This window comes from Copidosoma floridanum, unplaced genomic scaffold (assembly GCF_036245765.1).
Source record: "Copidosoma floridanum isolate Cflo_tuat_1 unplaced genomic scaffold, Cflo_Japanese_pri ptg000013l, whole genome shotgun sequence".
Lineage (NCBI taxonomy): Eukaryota > Metazoa > Arthropoda > Insecta > Hymenoptera > Encyrtidae > Copidosoma > Copidosoma floridanum.
This window is the reverse complement of record NW_028321890.1, coordinates 10380323-10403190: the sequence shown is the minus strand read 5'-3', so window position 1 is coordinate 10403190 and position 22868 is coordinate 10380323. Positions and strand designations below refer to the sequence as shown.

At 36.8% G+C, this 22868-nt stretch overlaps 3 protein-coding genes across 12 annotated transcripts in view; 1 reads left to right on the top strand and 2 right to left on the bottom strand.

Moving 5' to 3' along the window:
- Nucleotides 1–13744, bottom strand: part of LOC106645899 (uncharacterized) — a 162758-nt gene extending 149014 nt beyond the window's left edge. For all 3 annotated transcript variants that reach the window (XM_089590977.1, XM_089590976.1, XM_089590978.1), the window contains exon 1: nucleotides 13234–13744. In XM_089590977.1, the coding sequence (XP_089447103.1) occupies nucleotides 13234–13312 (79 nt within the window). In that variant the 5' untranslated portion in view covers nucleotides 13313–13744. The remainder of the gene's footprint in view (nucleotides 1–13233) is intronic.
- Nucleotides 13745–13893: 149 nt separating this feature from the next.
- Nucleotides 13894–16637, top strand: LOC106641638 (beta-1,4-mannosylglycolipid beta-1,3-N-acetylglucosaminyltransferase brn). 2 transcript variants are annotated; one of them, XM_089591475.1, is made up of 4 exons: nucleotides 13894–14013; nucleotides 14055–14142; nucleotides 14209–14459; nucleotides 14659–16637. In XM_089591475.1, exon 4 carries the CDS (start codon nucleotides 15258–15260, stop codon nucleotides 16473–16475), a length of 1218 nt encoding a protein of 405 aa, XP_089447601.1. In that variant the 5' UTR covers nucleotides 13894–14013; nucleotides 14055–14142; nucleotides 14209–14459; nucleotides 14659–15257; the 3' UTR covers nucleotides 16476–16637. The 2 variants fall into 2 exon arrangements, with proteins under 2 accessions (XP_089447601.1, XP_089447600.1); XM_089591474.1 differs by having other exon boundaries at nucleotides 14084–14142; nucleotides 14209–16637.
- Nucleotides 16527–22868, bottom strand: part of angel (protein) — an 80147-nt gene continuing 73805 nt past the window's right edge. Inside the window, exons 1-7 of one of the 7 annotated variants that reach the window (XM_089591469.1) lie at nucleotides 20135–20447; nucleotides 19401–19826; nucleotides 18497–18788; nucleotides 18103–18278; nucleotides 17657–18030; nucleotides 17333–17579; nucleotides 16527–17094 (exon numbers count right to left, since the gene is read on the bottom strand). In XM_089591469.1, the coding sequence (XP_089447595.1) occupies nucleotides 16705–17094; nucleotides 17333–17579; nucleotides 17657–18030; nucleotides 18103–18278; nucleotides 18497–18788; nucleotides 19401–19523 (1602 nt within the window). In that variant the 5' untranslated portion in view covers nucleotides 19524–19826; nucleotides 20135–20447 and the 3' untranslated portion in view covers nucleotides 16527–16704. The other 6 variants (XM_089591470.1, XM_014356124.2, XM_014356123.2 and 3 more) reach the window with 6 other exon arrangements.

Sequence of the window (22868 nt, the reverse complement as noted above, 5' to 3'; positions counted from 1 at the left end):
GAAAAGAAAGAAAGAAGAGAATGGAAAAGATAGAGAATTTACGGTACAACAGAACATATAAAGGTATAAGAACAGAAGATGAACCAGAATACTTGAAAAAGGATATGCCATTAAAGGATAGAAAGTTAGTAGCAAGGTTTAGATGCGGAAATGAATGCAGAAGTAGAGAATACTGGAAAGGAGAGGAGGATAAGAAGTGTAGATTATGCAAGAAGGAGGAAGAAGATCTTAGACACATACTAAAGATTTGCGGAGATACGAGAAATGAAGAAGAAATTGAAAAAATACTAAGCCACGATGCAAAAGAGATAGAAGTGCTAAGAAAAGTAATCAGAAAAAGGAAGGAGTCAGAAAAAATTTAAAAGATAAAAGAAAGTATGCAGAAAGTTAAGGTAGTAAAGAGAGAAGAAGGATTAGTAGAACAAGAAAGAAGAGAGAAAAAGAAATGCAAGGAAGAATGAAGAATACAAAAAATATATGGACAATTTAAAGAAAAGAGTTGTTAATTTTTGAAATTTTTGATAGTTAAGTAGTATTAGAAAATTTGTTTACTGAGTTAAATATAGAAAATTTTGATAATTTTGATAATTTAAGTTGGAAATTTTTGAATTTTTGATAGGCATGTATTTAATTTTGAAGTTTGAGAATTGAGTTTTGTAGAATTGGAAGTCTAGTGATATTAAATTTGTTTTATTTCAATATTATTTTAAAAAAGACAAAGTAGAATATTAAGAACAGTTAAAGTAAAAATGAATATATTATATAGCGTAGATTAAGTATATATTAAATGTACAAAATGTTACGGAACCCCTCCAAACCCGTAAGGGACGGAGTATAAAATAAATAAATAAATAAATAAATAAATACAAGATGGCGGCTTGCGCAAAATGGCGGTTTTTGTATATCTCCAAAGCTCCCGCAACATGGGTATCAAATGAAAGAGCTCTCCGAGTAGAATAAAATAAAAAGATTGAACCTTTATTAATTCAATGTGACGGACAATTTATAATAGCGGCTGATGTTCATCTTTAAAGCCTCCGCAATATAGGTTTTAAATTAAAGGGTTGTTTAAATAAAATGATTAAAGTAGGTTGCACTTTTATCAATTAAAAGTAGAGGACAATATATAACGGTGGCCGTCACAAAATAGTGAATTGATCTTTTTTTCTAATCCCTTTGATATTGGTTTCAAATAAAAATGTTTGACAAGTAGAATACGGCAAGTTGTGTGAGATTACTGGAGTCACATATAGTGGACGATGAAACATTGCAGATTATCCACTTGTCACCTACTTCTTATTATTTTTCTGGCTATTGTACATGAAAAATTGTTTGACAAAAGGACAAACAAAATTCGTTGTTTAAAAATGTACTGTTGAGAACTAATAAATTAAAGATAAAGTAATAATAATAAAACCTAAATTTTTATTTAGGGGTGATCAGTACCTAAAGACGAAGTATCAAAAGCCAAGGATTATTAAAATTGATTTCGTTGAAATTCAAGACTTAATATAAATAGAATATGTAAAAAAATTAAAAAAGTATTACCGTCTGCAAAATTTCAACTTGTTAGCCTGAAAACAGAGCGTGTTATTTAAAAAACGATAATAATTTACCATACGTAAACTACGCTTACGTTATTAGTAATCGCGCGATTTTAATCTTTACTTTTACGTATTCTAAACATTATAAGAGAAATAATTAAGTACATCATACATTGGAGTGTAGCTTATTCACATTATAAGCTATAAAATAGATGATTTTATGTCTATCTCTTTTTATTGGCTTATGTTGAAGGCTATACGTAGATAATTTAGCATGTTTGTGTGTTTCTTCGATACAGTTTTGAATTTTTTTAAAAAAACGATGTATTATTGATTGAAACTTTTTGGTTTAAAAAACTGTATTATCCATGATAAATATTTCTGAGATAAATGCAAGAAGCTAAAAAGAGTACAGATAAACTGTATCAATAAGTTATTTATTAAAGATTTTGTTGTATAGCTAAATAAAAGATTAGTTCAGCTATTTCCTTTAGGCTACGTAGTTTACTAAAATTTTAATAAGAAATTCGATAAATAACTAATAATTGGTAATGAAAATATTTAAACTATCGAAAGAAGCGATATCTTCTTTGCTTATAAATATATACTAGGATACAATAATCCTTTTTAATAATAAATTCTTAGACAAAGTTACAAATTAATAAATAATCTTGCAGAGAGGCTGCTGATGATAGCGGAAATAATCTGCTGATAGCAACTGCACACAAGGAATATGAAGTTTCAAACGATGACAGTGGCAGAGATAGAGAGGATTGTAGTGCTGATAAAAGTATAGATGAGAACGACAGTCTTGACGATAGTAGCATTATAAGTATGTTAAATGAAAGTAGTGAAAGTGATTCTGAGGATGGAAACTAATGGATATGTTTATACAATAATTCTTTAAAGTAGTTGTAAATATTCAACTTCCATTGTTGTGTACTTTGAGAAATATATGTTAATAAAGTAAAAACTATTTTTTATGCTATCATTGTCTAAGTTTTTATCCGCTTTAAAGGCACATGATATAAGCTTGTATCATACTATAATTATGTTGTGAATTAATCAGTAAGTGTAAGACAAGGTAACCAATCCACTAACAGTGTAAAACTATTTTTTTTAATGTGCGTAACAAATTATCGTTTAGTAAATTTGAAAATAGAGTATATTGTTTACTAATGTATCTCGAAACGTAAATTTTTAAATGTAAACAGATTAACTGACCAAAATTTTATAGATCCATGTCCTATATAAGCATTGATTAGGATCTTGTAATGTTTCATCATCAATCATATGTGACTCCAGTAATTTCACACAACTTGCCGTATTCTACTTGTCAAACATTTTTATTTGAAACCCATATCAAAGGGATTGAAAAAAAAGATCAATTTACCATTTTTTGACAGCCACCATTATATATTGTCCTCTACTTTTAACTGATAAAAGTGTAACCTACTTTAATCATTTTATTTAAACAACCCTTTAATTTAAAACCTATATTGCGGAGGCTTTAAAGATGAACATCAGCCGCTATTATAAATTGTCCGTCCCATTGAATTAATAAAGGTTCAATCTTTTTATTTTATTCTACTCGGAGAGCTCTTTCATTTGATACCCATGTTGCGGGAGCTTTGGAGATATACAAAAACCGCCATTTTGCGCAAGCCACCATCTTGTATTGGCCACCATTTAAAACGTATAAAGGTAGAGTCTATTTTTTTTATTCTACTTTAAGAGCTCTTTTATTTGACACCCATATTGCGGGGACTTTGAGGATATACATCGGCCGCCATTTTGCGCAAACCGCCATCTTGTCTTGGCCACGATTTTAAACTTATGAAGGTAAAATCTATTTTATTTTATTCCACTTGAAAAGCTCTTTTATTTGACACCTATATTGCGGGAACTTTGGGGATATACATCAGACGCCATTTTGCGCAAGCCGATATCTTGTCTTGGCCACCATTTTAAAATTATGAAGGTAAGATCTACTTAATTTTATACTACTTTAAGAGCTCTTTTATTTGACACCCATATTGCGGGGAATTCGGAGATATATATCAGCCGCCATTTTGCGCCAGCCACCATTTTTAAAACAAAATGGCATCGGGTATTTTGACTTTATTTTATTAAAAATAAATTTTAACTATTACATTTAAGTTTATACTTAATTTATAAAAAAAATGATAATTTTGAAAAATTTCGTTGATTTTGGTCGCCATATTGCTGCCACCATCTTGAATTGCTCAAAATCATAGTGAACTATAGGTTATGTGACATCGGATTACTATAGAAAATTTTTTATCCGTTTTTAGTGAACGATATATTTTAAAAAAAAAAGGCTCTATTTTTTGTTTTGGGGGACTTTGGGGGGTTTTTACTGCCCCCCCAGACTGACGGTACGACTGGAGACTAATTTTCCTCTAATCTACTATCCAAACACTGAAAAATAAAAAATAAAACGTCCAAATCGGAGTTTTCTGTCAAGAGTTATCTTATTTTGAGACAAATTTTGGCATTCTGGCCCACAGCGCGCCGTGGGAATCATGTGATGGTATTTTTATTGAGGGGTAGACAATTTGATTGGAGGCAACCTATTTGCTATTACGAGTCACATAATGCTGTTGATGGAAAAATGTTGAGTAAAATAATCTTAGATGTGATCAAGTATGTTAAAGAAGCGGGTTTTGTTCTTAAATCAATGGTGTGTGATCTCGGTTCCCCCAATCAGAAGGCCGTTAAAATTTTAAGTATTTCAAAAGAAAAACCGTACATTGAGCGTTTGCAGCGTAAGATTTTTTTTAATTACGATGCACCATATCTGATTAAATGCCTTCGAAATACCTTTCGAAAGCGCGAACTCATGGTCGGTGACGAATACGTATCGTGGGGTGTTATTCGCGAGTTGAGAGTCCGTGAGCGAGATCAACCATGCAAAGCAGCACCAAATTGTCAGACAAGCACGTTGACCCGACTGTATTTGAATTAATGAACGTCAGCTTGGCAACTCAAGTATTTAGTAACTCGGTTTCGTCGGCAATTATGGCTGGTGCTACTGCACCGGAACGTCCACTTATGCACCCATACTGTATTTTTACAGCAAATTTTTTTAAAAATATTAACGATCTTTTTGACTGTCTGAATAGTAGATCGGGAAACGATAAAAATCCTTTAAGACGACCATTATCTGATAAAAACCCTCAAGTCATACAGTACTTACAAAACAGCTCAGAGTACGTTAATTCTTGAAAATGCAGTGATAAAAATGGAAATCCTCCTTGCTTTGACGGTTTTTATTTAACTATCAAAAGTATTCTACTCCAGTGGGAGGACATGAAAGAGCAAGGGGGATTTTATCTGCTAACGACTCGTCTACAACAGGACCCGTTGGAAAATTTATTTGCGGCATTGCAAGACCGTTCTGGCTACAATCAGAACCCGACAGCAATTTAAATTGGATATAATTTACAGTACAGCATCACTGCAAATTCATCTTCAGCTTCCCATTCCAGTAACTGTAAACCAGACGGAACGGTCGCTCTTTTAGCATCCCCCGAATTTGATAAAGCACATAAGACCCTAGAAAGGAACGCAAGCTCTGAAAAAAAGATAAATAATGACGAAAACTTTTTTCTTGATAATATTTACTTTGATTTTTATACTCACGAATACGTATCGCACCCCCAAGATTCTTGCACAGCGAGTGGTACAGATAGCAATTTGTGTAACGAAAACACGGGGCAAGTAACAAATGTCAAATCCAGCAACGGCTCATTGAAATTGCTTAATATTTGTAATGAAAGTGCTGATCTACAATTGGATAACTCTTTCGACGCTCAATCACTCAAATTAAGTGATTCGTACACGCCTCTGCGAGCTTCAATGAAGTACGTTGCTGGATACGTTGCTATGAAATGTTTGGCAAAATCTGGGTGCACTGATTGTAAATCCAGTTTAACACGGGAAAATAAGAATTCTGAGCAAAATGATGATTTATTAATATTTTTTAAGGCTTACGAAGTTTTTCAAACTACAAATGAACTCGGTAATCTGTGTGTACCTTCGGACTCGTTTTTTAAAGTAATCGTGGTATGTATTGAAACATTTGATTCGACTTTTAATAATTACGCTCATGTTGATCAAAGAAATAACATCAAGCATAATAAATCAATATTCCGACTTTTGGCTTGTTGAAGAGCGTTGTCAATCCCATCGCAACGAAGTCATTGCATATTTTGTTAGAGTTCACATTTTTCATAAATTAAAATGGATAAATCGTGATTTCAGAGATGCCAAGAAAAAAAAAATATTGAAAAAAAACCGAATGCCAAACTGAAAAAATTAAGACATGAATAATACTATTAGCAAGTCAGCACGTGTTCTGTTTGTTGAAAAAAAAAAATTTTTTTTAACCCCCACCACCCTACTCGTTAGTGAGATCGTTCCTATCCTACGCGCTACTGACATGATTCGTGAAAAAAAAAAAAATAATAAGGAAAATTTTAACTCAAAAAAACTTAAGAAATAGTGAGTTAAGATTTTAAGATTGTTTTTTTTCCCTTTAGCATAATAATTTGAACTTTATTGTTTTTTTTTCTCTTTAGCATAATAATTTGAACTTTATTGCGCACTTTTTTGTTGATTCCGGAAAGTTGTTTCTTTGCGATTTTTATATATTAATTCTAAAAAGTATTTATACGTCTATATCATTATTTATATTTTTTTCATAAAGTTTTAGGTTTTTTTAAGTATTTCTTGCTGTATTAAAATTTGACAAAAAATAATAAAACCAGGCTCAATAAATTATTGATATAAAGTGTGATTTAGTGGTTATTAACTGGATGTAGTTTAATTAATACTTGTTCATTTGATTTAAGTTACGAAGTTGTTAATATTTCAGAGTAACAAACATTTTTATTGCTCAAAAAGGACAGGGAATAGAGTTCATTAGTTCATCAATGAGATTAACTTGATGCATACAAACTCACAATTTTGTATAGAATTTAATATCTTACGGGGAATTATAATAAGTACTGCGAGCGATAAGAAAAAGAAAAAAAACTGCAATTTTCGTAGAAAAAAAAAATGCAGCGAGCGAGATTCGAACCTCCGACTGCCGATTGGAAACAAAAGGAGCCCGCACAAACCAACTAAGCTAACTACACGCTACGTCTTACATGACTAAAAGTTACATATGTTTATCGCAAAGGGCCACAGCTTGTCCGACAGTTAATTCCATCTTGTATTAGGCATGATTATTCGATTGTTCCCCTACAAATTAGCTAAAAAATATCCAGGTCTTTCCGTCATCCGTTTATCTGCTCAGCTTAATGAGAAGATGTGCTGGCTTGATATTAAGGGGGTAGAGTCACAAAATCCAAAAATTTAGGAACACCTTAAAAAAATTTGTATAAACTAACAACTATATGTAAAATAACATATTAAAATCTTAGACACCCTAGCTTCACCGTTTTCGACAAACAAATTATCTATTTAACACATATTCTTATCAGAAAAAGAGTGTTTTACAGATTGCGATTTAAAAAAATTTCAGACTTTGCTGAAATTGAAGTATAATGTAAAATAGTATGTTTTAAATATCATATTTCAAGAACAGCACCCGTAGCTTTACCGTTGTTTAGTTATAACGAATTAAAAGTGCGTATTTAAAAATCAGTGAATATGTTGCAACGTAGATTTCACCACCAACTCAATGTTGACGTACAATATAACCTCCAAACGTATCTATACTTATATGTATAGATGTACAGAGGGTCTTCGCCTCATGTGGCGTTGCCACATTTATTTTCACTCGTCTGTTTCGGAACACATGATGTATTTCAGAACGCGCATTGACTATACATTGTGACACTACCCCCTTAAGCTAGTACATCGACACGTATTTCGCGGGATTGGGGCCCTACTATACCTAATAAATGACGTTATAAGCGCAACAATTTAGTATGTAGGCACGTTCTCGTACGATAATAATGACTTACTCACTACAGACACTATTACTTATTCCCAAATAGTACATAGAAGCGCCATCTACTGTCTACTTTTGATCAGATTTTTTTTCGCCACCAGTCCTATGTTGAATGGGCTTCTATAAGCGTCTATATTCGTTGGTAATATCTCTATGACGGAATGTCGCAACTATATGGGTTCGTTCAAGCCCCTTTTGGTTCGGTTCGGTTCTCTTAACAAAATATACCTATATATAGGAAACCAAACAGAACTGGTTCTTTATATACAGGTATATTTTGTTAGAGCGCGCGGTAGCTCAGTCGGCTAGGTCGTGGATTGACACGCGGGAGGCCATGGTTCGATTCCCGGCCAGTGCGACTTTTTCGGGCAAGTACCTCTGTGACTATCACATGTGCTTTTTTACCATGCAATGCTCTTTAAAGAGGGTTTTAGGCGACCTCCTTGCAGCAAAATTGCCTAATTTCCCCCTACCCCCCTCCCAGTAATGGGAGAGCTTCCATCCCTTTCCTTGTCCCTTTCCCAAGTGCTAAGTGCCCATAGTAGTGCCCTCATTTAAGGAGCCGGACGTAGAGCACTATAATATTAAAAAAAAAGGTATATTTTAGGTGTAATCCGCAATCGCCGCCAGCAGTAACAGATGTAAGACGTGACCAGCGTTGGCCACGATGGTCAAAAGTTTGCTGCCGAACGCAACCTTCAGAGTGCTTTTTTATCAGCGCCACCGCCGGCCAAGCTGTGAACTATCGCTCATGTATACATATGATGTATATATATATACCAGCGCTTATCACCCGATGACTCGGGACCCCAGGCGATCACTGGCCACTCTATAAATTAATAAAATGTTAATTAATAACCCAAGGGCCTATCACCAAGTGACCCGGGGCGCTTACTGGACATATTTAAAAATAATAAAATGTTAACTTATAATACAAGCTCCTATCACTCAATAACCCAAGGCGCTTACTGGCCACATTACAAAATGATAAAATGTTACCTCATAACACAAGTGCCTATCACCCGGTGACCCGAAGCACTTACTGGCCACTCTATAAATTAATAAAATGTTAATTAATAACCCAAGGGCCTATCACCAAGTGACCCGGGGCGCTTACTGGACACATTTAAAAATAATAAAATGTTAATTAATAACCCAAGGGCCTATCACCAAGTGACCCGGGGCCCTTACTAGACACATTTAAAAATAATAATATGTTACCTCATAACACAAGTGCCTATCACCCGGTGACCCGGGGCGCTTACTGGCCACATTATAAAATAATAATATGTTAACTCATAACACAAGTGCCTGCTTATCACCCAATGACCAGGGGCGCTTACTGGCCACTCTATAAATTAATAAAATGTTAATTAATAACCCAAGGGCCTATCACCAAGTGACCCGGGGCGCTTACTGGACACATTTAAAAATAATAAAATGTTAACTTATAATACAAGCTCCTATCACTCAATAACCCAAGGCGCTTACTGGCCACATTACAAAATGATAAAATGTTACCTCATAACACAAGTGCCTATCACCCGGTGACCCGGGGCACTTACTGGCCACTCTATAAATTAATAAAATGTTAATTAATAACCCAAGGGCCTATCACCAAGTGACCCGGGGCGCTTACTGGACACATTTAAAAATAATAAAATGTTAATTAATAACCCAAGGGCCTATCACCAAGTGACCCGGGGCCCTTACTAGACACATTTAAAAATAATAATATGTTACCTCATAACACAAGTGCCTATCACCCGGTGACCCGGGGCGCTTACTGGCCACATTATAAAATAATAATATGTTAACTCATAACACAAGTGCCTGCTTATCACCCAATGACCAGGGGCGCTTACTGGCCACTCTATAAATTAATAAAATGTTAATTAATAACCCAAGGGCCTATCACCAAGTGACCCGGGGCGCTTACTGGACACATTTAAAAATAATAAAATGTTAACTTATAATACAAGCTCCTATCACTTAATAACCCAAGGCGCTTACTGGCCACATTACAAAATGATAAAACGTTACCTCATAACACAAGTGCCTATCACCCGGTGACCCGAAGCGCTTACTGGCCACATTATAAAATAATAATATGTTAACTCATAACACAAGTGCCTGCTTATCACCCAATGACCCGGGGCGCTTACTGGCCACTCTGTAAATTAATAAAATGTTAATTAATAAACCAAAGGCCTATCACCAAGTGACCCGGGGCGCTTACTGGACACATTTGAAAATAATAAAATGTTAACTTATAATACAAGCTCCTATCACTCAATAACCCAAGGTGCTTACTGACCACATTACAAAATGATAAAACGTTACCTCATAACACAAGTGCCTATCACCCGGTGACCTGGGGCGCTTACTGGCCACATTATAAAATAATAATATGTTAACTCATAACACAAGTGACAGCTTATCACCCAGTGACCCGGGGCGCTTACTGGCCACATTTAAAAATAATAATATGTTAATTAATAACCCTAGGGCCTATCACCAAGTGACCCGGGGCGCTTACTGGCCACATTATAAAATAATAATATGTTAACTCATAACACAAGTGCCTGCTTATCACTTAATGACCCGGGGCGCTTACTGGCCACTCTATAAATTAATAAAATGTTAATTAATAACCCAAGGGCCTATCACCAAGTGACCTGGGGCGCTTACTGGACACATTTAAAAATAATAATATGTTACCTCATAACACAAGTGCCTATCACCTGGTGACCCGGGGCGCTTACTGGCCACATTATAAAATAATAATATGTTGACTCATAACCCAAGTGCCTGCTTATCACCCAATGACCCGGGGCGCTTACTGGCCACTCTATAAATTAATAAAATGTTAATTAATAACCCAAGGGCCTATCACCAAGTGACCTGGGGCGCTTACTGGACACATTTAAAAATAATAATATGTTACCTCATAACACAAGTGCCTATCACCTGGTGACCCGGGGCGCTTACTGGACACATTACAAAATAATAATATGGTAACTCATAACACAAGTGTCTATGACCCGATGAACGGGGCACTTACTGGCAACTCTATTAAATAGTAAAAGTCTAAATTATAACACTAGCACCTATCACCCAATAACCCAGGGCGTTTACTGGTCACACTATTAAATAATAAATCATAAACTAATAACACAAGCGTCTATTACCAAAGATCCTTGTCGAATTTCACAATGAATTGAAATATTAAATTGATGACATCGCAACCCTATAAAATAGTACCTTTTGGACGCTACATTTCCATATATCAGTAAAAAGAAGAAGTGTTTTAAAGGATGTACCATATAATTGTTCCAGTATTATTAAGGCCTATTAATTAATGACTAATAAATTTCAAAATCTTTTTAAGATTTCTTTATCGTTATTATACGTTGCATTATGAGTCGTTGCGTTTCTAATAATTAATATTATTAATAAATAATGGACTATCGCCCTCACTAATATCTTTCTATACGATTAACCAATGAGAGCTTTCGTGTTTATTAATAGTTTATTATTTATTTTGTTCTACTACATACTCGTCTAGAATCATTTTATTTTTCTTTAATTGTAAATAGACCCCCCGGATATCAGGTGGTAGGCGCTTGTGTTATACATTAACGTTCTTTAATCAACAGAGTGGCCAGTAATAAGCGCCCCGGGTTATTGGGTGATAGGAGCTTGTGTTATGATTTAGACTTTTACTATTTATTAGAGTTACTAGTAAGCGCCCCGAGTCATCAGGTCATAGGCACTTGCATTATTTGTGATTTTATTAATTATTTTAGTGGACAGTAAGCACTCTAAGTCATTGGGTGATGGGCGCTTGTGTTATTAATGAACATTTTATTAATTTACAGAGTGGCCAATAAGGGTCACTTGATGATAGGTACTTGTGTTATTATTTAGGGTCTCACTATTTATTAGAGTTGCCAGTAAGCGCCCTGAGCCATCGGGTCATAGGCACTCATATTATTTAAGATTTTATTAATTCTTTTAGTGGCAAGTACGCGCCCTGGGTCCCGAGTCGTTGGGTGATAAGCACTTGGGTTACTAATTACCATTTTATTAATCTATAGAGTTGCCAGTAAGCACCTTAAGTTATTGAGTGATAGGAGCTTGTGTTATAGGTTAACATTTTATTATTTTTTAATGTGTCCAGTAAGCGCCCCGGGTCACTTGGTGATAGGCCCTTGGGTTATTAATTAACATTTTATTAATCTATAGAGTGGCCAGTAAGCGCCCGAGTCTTCGGGTGATAGGCGCTGGTACATATGTACATCATATGTATATATGAGCGATAGTTCACTTGCCAGCTTGGCCGGCGGTGGCACTGATAAAGAAGCGCTCTGAAGGTTGCGGTCGGCAGCAAACTTTTGACCATCGCGGCCAACGCTGGACGTGACAACGTTGCGTGGTTGGGGGTGCTACTGTTGATTTACTGGTGATGTGATCCGCAATCCCACCAGCAGTAAAGCAGACGACGTCGGTCTACTTGCTCTTTTTTGTGACATTTTCTGATTGTAAACAAAGCATATTGGGCTAGACGTAAACAAACACGCAGACCAAAAAAATAGTTTCAAGTGCCAAAAAGAAAAATGGAAATAACAGCTTTACTGCTAGCGGGATTGCGCGGGATCACAGCAAAAATGTCACGAAAAAGAGCAAGTAGACCGACGTTGTCTGCTTTACTGCTGGCGGGATTGCGGATCACATCACCAGTAAATCGACAGTAGCGCCCCCAACCACGCAACGTTGTCACGTCTTACATCTGTAACTGCTGGCGGCGATTGCGGATTACACCCTTTGTTAAGAGAACCGAACCAAACCAAAAGGGGCTTGAACAAATCTTATGTAAACTGTGACATAATGTAACGAACATACAAGATTTGTTCACTTTACAATCCAGGGACGATCGGGGACAGTCTGGGCGAGTCGGAGACGAAAGTAAACAAGTACTCTTCTCCGATCGTCCCCGATCGTCCCAGGGGCCGTACCATGTAACTATTTTTCTGTACATCAGTCTATGTTATGACATAGGCCCGCGAAGTGAAAAAAAAGATTCGTTCACCTTACAATCCAGGGACGGTCGGGGACAGTGTGGGCGAGTCGGAGACGAAAGTGAACAAGTGCTCTTCTCCGATCGTCCGCGATCGTCCCTGACCGTACGCGATGCGCAGTTGTACACGTTAGGTTAGGTTAATGCAAAAAGTAAACAAACTTGTTTGTATTTGCACTTCTTTATTTACAAACTATTGTTTACATACAGTATTAACCTAACCTAACGTGTACAACCGCGCATCTTGTACGGTCAGGGACGATCGGGGACGATCGGAGAAGAGCACTTGTTCACTTTCGTTTCCGACTCGCCCAGACTGTCCCCGACCGTCTCTAGATTGTAAGGTGAACAAATCTCTAAAAACAAACAAATTGTTTTAGGCATGATTCAGAATTTTTATTTAGAAAATGATATAAATTACATACATTAAATGTAGAATCATTAGAACTAAGATGGCAGAGCGTGACCGGTTTTATCGGTTGGATACACTGTATTACAACATCTAATATTAATGCAAAATATTTTCACTGAACCTACATTTATTATCTACACATTAATAGATGAGTAATACCTAGTAGAGAAATAATTACACGCAACAATGTCCATGTACAGTAGGTACTCACATGCATCGAGAATCGACCTGACGATATCCGTGCGCCCGTGCTCCACTGCCCTACGAAGATTTTCACATACTTCCTGCATGCTTTTTTTTATCCTTGGAAAGGCACTTGTCTTCCAGCAAACTAAAAGTGAGCCCCAAAGACGTAGGGTTATACCCTAAGCTTCTTCAAGCCTCAAGTCCCTAATCAACCTCTACCACATGACTAACAGTATACTGCAGTTTTCATCACCTGCACCCACGTTACCGTAACCTCTTATTTCCAACTTCTCTGTGTTGTGGATGTAAATCTTGTGATGCAATGCGCAGTATGAAAACTTGTATATTTCTGAGTGTAACACAATGAAATTTATGAAGGAACTAACACCCTTACAATCTCGCTTCTATTCTTAAAATGTTTTTTCGCGTTTTTACACTAAACAATATTATTCCGACCATTTCACACTTATCCACTTGCTCTCGGCTCTGGGACTTCGAAACTTCGACTGACCGGCAAATGATGATATGATCATAACAAACACAACACACTGCTTAAGAGGTACGCATATATATATATATATATATATATATATGACTTTCTGCTTCCTACACAATATATACTAGACTACAGAGTCGTGAGACTCGTGAGAGTGATTTGAAAGTTAGCTTAATATTGTGAAATATATTGATAAATGTTGAACAATTATGGTCCTTATTTTATCGGTACATTTCCATCATTACAATGAGATATTTTACAGTATTTTTAACCGCTTAAAGTAACTAAATGAAGTTTACAACTGCAGTGGTAAGAGTACTTGAGTTGTAAATAAAATATATTTTGTGCAGTAAGTAACTATGTATGTGCATCATCTCAGCTGATGAAGAAGCGAGAGGGATTACATATGTAAATTACATATGCAATTGCAAATGCGCGGTAGGTAGATAGGTATTTTACTAAACAGTTTTGGAGCAAGGTACTTATACCATTGCACACTTGCAGCACCGACTCCACTAAATATCTCAATTGATACTCTGGCTCTGAACGGAAAAACTTAATAGACTCTTCGGCGACACGTCGCAATTCTCAAATTACTTCATTGCAGACCGATGCCGAGGAGAAAAATCTACATGTATAATACAAGAATAAGTACTGCAGTTAGTGGATACATATCCAAGATCAGGATATACATTAATTAAGGATAAATAAGAAAGGAGCCAACTGATTGGCAAATGAAATACAAGCGTGGTCAAGTATATAATGTATACTTACAATTTACAACTAATGACTTATAAGAAGCCATAGTGGCCAAACGCCATACCTACATGTACCCAATAATAACCCAATACTTCTATGCACACTCACACACAGATATAGATTGTTTTCGAAAGATCATTTTTTTGTCTTTTATTCCACAGCAGCTGACTCATGTGTATGTTGTGTATCTTGCAGGTAAGAAGTAGAGGAATCCTCAGAGGACATCCCTACAGCTACTGCAGATAAAATAAATACAGCCCTGGCAGGCCCTCGCTATTGTTTCAGATTTCATCTGTAATAAAGTATACTTCCTTTTGATCTCCATCGTATACTTAAGTTTTACTAAAGATTCAAATGTTGTTTTAAACTTAAAAACGCGCACATGCACTAATGCACAGATGCACCATGCACCTTTTCAGTCCATGGAAACTTATGCTATGTTATACTTGTAGTCGATTTTTAATTATTTAATTCCTCATTAAAATCAGAAGCGCTATTGCAGCTTATCAGTATATTAACCGCATATTAATACAGTTTTACTGTATAAGTATACGATTCACTGATTATTTAATTGTAAATTAACGATATCACCTTGTTGTCGTTCATCATTTTTTTTTTTTTTTTATGCTAAGAAAATCTATTAGCAAAGATTCGAAGGTGCGTCAATTAAAATGTTACACTCATGTAGATATAGAATTCGAGTAGCCCACAGTGCCTGCGATTTAAGTCGTTAGAGATATCTGTATGCCAACATTGCCAACCATCCGTTACCGAGTTCGTCGCCACCACGTACCATGACAAGGAAGTACATGCTCGTAAGCCTGCTGTTAGCATCAGGACTCGTGCTCCTGATTATACTACTCGCTGGCCCGACAGCCGAGGAAGCACATCAGCTTCGGCGGGTCGCGGTGCGTGCATCAGCGGCTAACAATCTTGCAAGTGACCTGCAGGCCTTGCAGCCGGGAAGTAGCCTAGCCATCGACAGGCCGACGAGGATACTTAACTTCACAGACTTTCGTCTCGTGCTTGATGCCAAGTGCAACCACTTGGGCGAGGAAAATGTCGAGGATTGGCAGGTCGACAGCGGTGGCACGGCTAAGGCCGTCTGGATAATCACCTCCTACGCTGGCGACGCTTCCAAGAGAAGTGCTCTGAGACGCGCCTACACCAGTGAAGAGCTTAAGCAGCTCGGGGTCCGAAGAATCTTTTTGCTGGGTAGCCTGGACGACAACGCGAAGATAAAGACCGGAGTCACTCAGGAAGCTATTGAAAATGAGGCACACAGGTTTCGAGACATTGTGCAGGGAAACTTTGTCGAGGCTTACAGGAATCTGACGTACAAGCACCTCATGGGCTTGCAGTGGGCTGCCGAGAGGTGTGGAGACAGCTACTCGCTGATCATGAAAATGGATGATGACATTGTTGTCAATTTGTATGAGGCAATGGACCTGCTGACAAACAAGTACAACACCAATTTCCAGGAAGATTTTTTGATAGGTTACGTCATGGAGAACATGAGTCCTGTGAGAAATACAGCTAGCAAATGGTTTGTAAAAGAGGAGGAATTTCCAAACGAAGTCTATCCAGATTTTTTGTCTGGTTGGTTTTATGCCATTGATATACGGGCAGCCTTGAAACTGATTTACCAAAGTAAGCATCACTTCAACTACTTTTGGATTGATGATCTATTTGTCACAGGCATTTTAAGGGAAGAAATTGGGATCCAGAATTTCATCAACATCAAAGATTTGTTTACAACTGACTACAGATTTTTAGAATGTTGTCTCAAGTATACAGAAAGTCAGCCTAAGTATAAATGCGATTTTATCTTTGGTCCGGATGGTGCACAGAAAGATTTAGTGCTTACTTTCAAAGAGCACAGCAAAGACTGTTATCAGAGATACAATTGCACGAGTCGTCCTAAAGAGCAGTTACTCAAAAATAAATGTATTTTAAATTACAAGAATATAAATCTTGCTACAGGAAGGGCCCAGATCGAATCATTAGCATAGTGCCAAACTCAGTATTTTAAAAATATAGTTATTTTATTAATATCTGTTTATCATAACGTTATTATTACTAAATAACTGACAAGAACTTTTAAACTTTTACACTCTTTGGAAATTTTTTGTAATTTACTGAAAAAATATGCTTTATTATAATAAATCACATAACTGCAATGAATTGGCGTTGGTTTAATCACATACACAAGTCAACCACCATCTCACAAACAATAAGCTTTTATCTCTTATTTATCTGGAAGGTTGCTCCGATGCACAAGTGATCACTTCCCACAAATGAATTAGGTATTGTTCGAAGAACATCTGAACACTCATTTGCCACGGGTAATGTGTACTTTTCGATGGGTTTCATACTACTGTAAAATATGTAATCTACAGTTATCCATTCATCTTGAAATGTGGTTGCTTCTTGCAACCCATCTTTGCCAAAGTGTTGATATACACTCTTGAATTGAAATGGATGTGTTAACAGGCCTGAAGAAAATGTAGCATAATGTCCTGTTGCAACTTCCACTTTTTGGTAAGTTGTTTTGTTAAAATCAACCAAGTTTTTCTCTTCAGGATGGAGTGAATTAAAATCTGCAAAGTCCTTGTTTTCTACATTGGTCAGCTGAAAATCATAAATCGAACTTACTAAGACTAATTAAAATTAATCAAAATAACTTGTTTTTTAAAGTATTTTATAAAAAGTTGCTTGGTAAATAGAGTTTTAAAACAAAAAACTTGTTACCCCCAAGGTTCCAAATGTTTAAATTTTTTTTAACAATTCTCTCAACTCTCAGACTTTATAGGAGTCAACATAACGTAAAAAAAGCATAGGTGACAAAAAAGCGTTGGATAAATCTTACCATTACTTTTCCACTTCCTTTTCCAGATAATCTTCTCGCAAGTATATTTAAATGTTGACATTCATCTGTTACATACAAATGAGGAGGAATCAATGAATTTGTCAAGCAGCGATAGTCACACTTTTCTAAATTTCGTCCTTTTCCCTTAAACTCTATTGAACCTTCTGTAATGAATTTATAGACTCCACTGTTGGGTACAAGATTAAAGTCGCCTGATAAAACAATAGGAAGATACTGTGGGCCTAATCTGTAAATTAAAATCAACTTTCATATCTTAGAATAAACGCATTACTTATACATTGCAAAAAACTGCTCAATACTTACTCAGTATTTCGGATGAAAGATATTCGTTCGATTTCTGCAAATAATAATTGAACTTGTCCCAGTCTTACGTCATTTCTTCTGGGATTGTACAGTAAATGAGTTGTTGCAACGACAAACTTCATTTCTGGATCATTTTTCACCGAAAATTTGGCTATTAAAGCAACGTTATCCCTACTTAATAGTTCAATGCCAAATTGATACAATTCGACTTTTGAAAATTCTAACAAATTAAATAAATCTTTTTTGTAAAGTAACAGTAGTCCATCCGTTTTTCCGCCTGTACGTTTTTTGTACAAATGTGTGAACCCACTTTCTTGAAAAGGAACCAAGAAATCTTTCAAATGTTTCTCCTGTACTTCTTGAAGACAAATAATCTGTAACATAGTGATTGATGTAATGATGAGCAGTTTTTGACATTGCATTATAACAATAAGTAATTCACTCACATCCGCCTTGGATTCCATTATTTCTTTAAGTATTAGTGGTTTTCTTGTTTCCCATGGCAAATCTTCTTTGTTATGATATTTGTATAGATGGTAGTGAGTTTCAAGTAAGTCTTGGGCTAGAATATTGTAAGACAGAAGTTTCAAAGTGAATGATTCTTCAGAGTTACATGTAGTTTCTGAAAAAGGAAAAAAAAAATTTATTACTTGTACAATGAATCTGAAAAGTGATAGTATTATTCAGATTTAAGTATTGACAATATCCTTAACGTTGTACTTAACATTGTCTTTTATTTTTAAGTAATCAGGCTGATATTTTGAGATGTATCACAAATCATCACAAGGAGATAACTTGGTAGAGATTCTTTAAGAAACTAAAAAGTTTCACATAGCTTACCTTCTATTCGTTTCCACCCTCTTATTTCTTTGTATTTGCTTTTGTCTAATGAGCGTTTCCTTGTCATGCTATTTCTGCTGCCATCATTATGATTACCATCGATGCAATTGACATTTTCATCCATGTTGTCAGTAATTTTCATTTTCTGAAGTGCGTTATGCAAATGTTCGTTGTTAAACTCCAATGTTTCGTTTACAACTTTACTGCATTCCAGCTTATCCATGAAGGAGGGCTTTTGAGAACTTTCCATAGAAGGTTTGGACAGTAGTAATGATGACGCCGAGGTAGAAATCTGCAAGCAGTCATTAATTTACAGTAAGAAAAATAATCGTAGTTAAAGAACGAACTCAAGAATAAATAGGTACACCTGTAATCAGTGTACTTTTTAGGAACGCTTAGAGGCAGGGTGTTGTAAAGCAGATTTTAGGCTGTCATACTACTTGTAAAGGATCGCAAAAGTACAAAGAAAAAGAAAGAAAAAGAGAAAGACCAAGCCTACGTTAAGGTGGCGATGAGGTATTGTCTGCAAGTAGACCTTGGGGCAGTAGGCACTGATAGCTTGAGAGGCTGGTGCCAAGAACCTTGTGGTCCGACTCATTTAATCGAATCGTTGGCTGTGGGTCGCTTGCAATGGATACACAACTCTGGCTGCAGCCACGTATCTTTGACTGACCACACACCTTTTTCTCGTGTATACCAAAAGAAAAGACACAACAACTCTAATCCAGCTGGACAACCTCCTGCAGGCAACTGTATATATAATGGGTAGTCTCCCCCCTCTTTCTCTCTCTCTTTCTTTTGCTCAGAACTGCACGATAACGAAACCAAGACTAGCCGTAAGTACAGACTGGTCTCTTATGATTGTCTCCCAGTAGAGTCCTTTAAATTGAGGTGGTGCACTCACGGCAGTGTCAGCTAGACAGTAGACGAGTGCTGCAACGAGCATGGGGACTATTGAAGACGACGGGGCTACCTCTGCAGCATCAACTACACGCCAGCTTCGGAGGTGCCTCATTGGTATCCTCATGAAACTATATGCAACAATGAGGAGCGAGTAATAGACTGGCAAATGAATCACGTAAGATGGGGGTCACAAGAGTGCAGGCACACAGCACCAGGAACTTCGTCGGCACGGATAAGCCCAAAACAAAACTGTTATGCAGGTACTGTACCTACAACAGGCTGTAGGCGCATCAGGCCGTTACGCTGCTATCAGTTTCGTTTAATGCAGCATTAATTCTGTACTTCTGTTGTACTTCTACAGGGAAGTTTACCGTTTCCGTCTTCCTCGACCGCTTAATACATTTGCACATTCAGAGCTCCAAGATAACTGAAATAAATAGGTATATATCTATTTTCTGTAGTTCCCTGTTAAGCCTTTAGCTTAGGTGCGGGGTGCAGGGTGCAGATCTGAGGTCGTAACTCTCGAGAATTCGAGGAGGCTCGAATCTTTTTGTTCTTGAGTAAGTATAAGATTAGGGTACAGTAGGTAAGCACGAGCACTTTTGGAGAAAAGCACATGGCTCAATTTTTTTTTTCTTTTATAGGAGTGAGAGTACTCTTACTAACCAAAATGACTCATTCTCATTTCAGTTGCAGTGATGACATAACTTTAATAATGGCTATATATTTACCTACCAATACTTTTCTAAATGTAAATAGATTATACAGCGACTTTGAAAATGTTTCCAGAAAATTAAATTGAAAGACAAAACTTATCAAGCCAGAAACTAGACAAAAAATATATGAATCATTCTATGAAAAACGCAATATTTTGTAGACTGGAATTTCCAGTCTGGAATGGACAAAGACTAAAGGGTAATGGATTCGTCAATTTTTTTAACGTCATAAATTTCTCTCGTATTGTGACTTGTGACGTTGTGACCAGTGGTGGGGTGGTGAATTTTATGTCGTGTAGTAAGTTCATTTGATGCGACTCGTTGCAAAGGAATGTATGTAATGTGATTTTTGTAAACCACCCGATCAGAAAGCTTAAGGCTGCAGTCACATGGAGGTCAATAAAGCGTGCAGGATACATGGGAGCTATTCACATAGACATTTTTTGCTTATTTCATTGTGAACGTTCATGGGTGTAATCCGCATCCGCAATCACCGCCAGCAGTTACATATATGTAAGACGTGACAACGTTGCGTGGTTGGGGCGCTACTGTCGATTTACTGGTGATGTGATCCGCAATCCCGCCAGCAGTAAAGCAGACGACGTCAGTCTACTTGCTCTTTTTCGTGACATTTTTTGATTGTTAACAAAGCTTATTGTGCTAGACGTAAACAAACACGCAGACCAAAAAAAAAATAGTTTCAAGTGCCAAAAAGAAAAATGAAAATAACAGCTTTACTGCTAGCGGGATTGCGCGCGATCACAGCAAAAATGTCATGAAAAAGAGTAAGTAGACTGACGTTGTCTGCTTTACTGCTGGCGGGATTGCGGATCATATCACCAGTAAATCGACCGTAGCGCCCCCAACCACGCAACGTTGTCACGTCTTACACATATGTAGCTGCTGGCCGCCAGCAGCTGGCGGCGATTGCGGATTATACCCCATATTGAAAATGGGGTTCCACTGTTTCGCTAAACTCAAATTGAGTGAACAGACTGAACAGGCCTATACTGTGTTAGTGTGTTCTCTGTCAGTCAACATAGTTGCGACCGTAGGCTTTTTTGCCTGATGGAAAAAGAGGTATAGGTCTGCTCAGTCTGTTCACTCACTTTGAGTTTAGCGGAACAGTGGAACCCCCTTTTCAACATGAAAGTTCGAAATGAAATAAGAAAAAAACATCTATGTGAATAATTGGACTCACCTCCAGTTTTATTACACCATGGCAGGATAGAATTATCTCTATAAGGGACTGTGTGAAGTCTATGGAGCTATTCACATTGACATTTTTTGCTTATTTCATTGTGAACGTTCATGTTGAAAAAGAGATTCCACTGTTCCGCTAAACTCAAAGTGAGGGAACAGACTGAACAGACCTATACCTCTTTTTCCATCAGGCAACAAAGCCTATAGTAGCAACTATGTTGACTAACAGAAGCCGTACCATATAACTTTTTTTAGCTTCGCGGGCCTATGTTATAACATAGGCCGATGTACAGAAAATTGGCGGAGCAGCGGAACCCCCTTTTCAATATGAACGTTCACAATGAAATAAGCAAAAAATGTCAATGTGAATAGCTCCTGTACTGTAGTCTATTATTGCGCCGCGTAATAGGTCTATCCAGCAGTCACGGTGCAAGATAAGACAGGTAGTTGAGGTAGTACCACGATGTAAAAATATAAGGTGTGGCGTTCTGAGGTCTCATTTTCGTGCCGTTCTGCGCCCAGCTTTAGTTTAGGCGGATTCAATATCGGAACTTTTTCCCTAGATCGTATATAAAGCTATACGATCTAGGGAGAATGTTCCGTCGAGCAGACAGCACAGCAGTGAAGGGGCATTGCCAAAGACACGCGGAAATTCAAAATTGTAATATTAATAACACAAGTGCCTATCACCCAATGACCCGGGGCGCTAACTGGCCACTCTGTTAAATAAATAATTTTTAATAACACAAGCGCCTATCATCTAATGACCTGGGGCGCTTACTGGCAACTCTGTTAAATAAATAATTATTAATAACACGAGCACCTATCACCGTATAACCTGGGGCGCTAATTGCAAATCTAGTAAATAAATAATTTTTGATAAACATGTCAAGCATATTTTTCCTGATGATCCAGGACACTTATTTGCAACACTATTGAATAATAAAAAGTTGATCGATAACATATGTAAACATACCACAATTTTGATTGCCTATCTAGTACGACAAAGATCTTTTTAAATGGCGCTCTTGTAATTCCTTAATAATTTATTATTCAATAGTAGCCAGTAAGTACCCCGAATCATTACGTGATAGGCGCTTGTGTTATTATTAATTATTCATTTAACAGAGTGGCCAGTTAGTGCCCTGAGTCAATGGGTGATAGGCACTTGTGTTATTAAGGTGGCTCATCACATTTTTGAAAGTCGAGCCATTGCACCCAAATTGAAATTTATGTTAAAATATGACTAAACGGATGTACAGTTAAAATTTTAGGGCATGTTGCCGGCCAAAATCGAAAAATAATCATATTGAAAGTTTGAAATTTTAGCATTGGTCTTATGGAGCAGTCTGATTTTTTCACCGAAAGTGTTAGATTTCGTAGGCTAAAAGTCGGGCCACAGTCTCCAGAAACTGAGAGCAAGTAGTTTAAATAATCCTCTTTCTAACAAAATCGCGAAAGTCCAAGATTACCGGTAAAAACAAAAAGATATAAAGTCTTGAAAGTTCTAACCGCAGGATAACCTCAATTTTGATTCTTGGCGCTAGCCC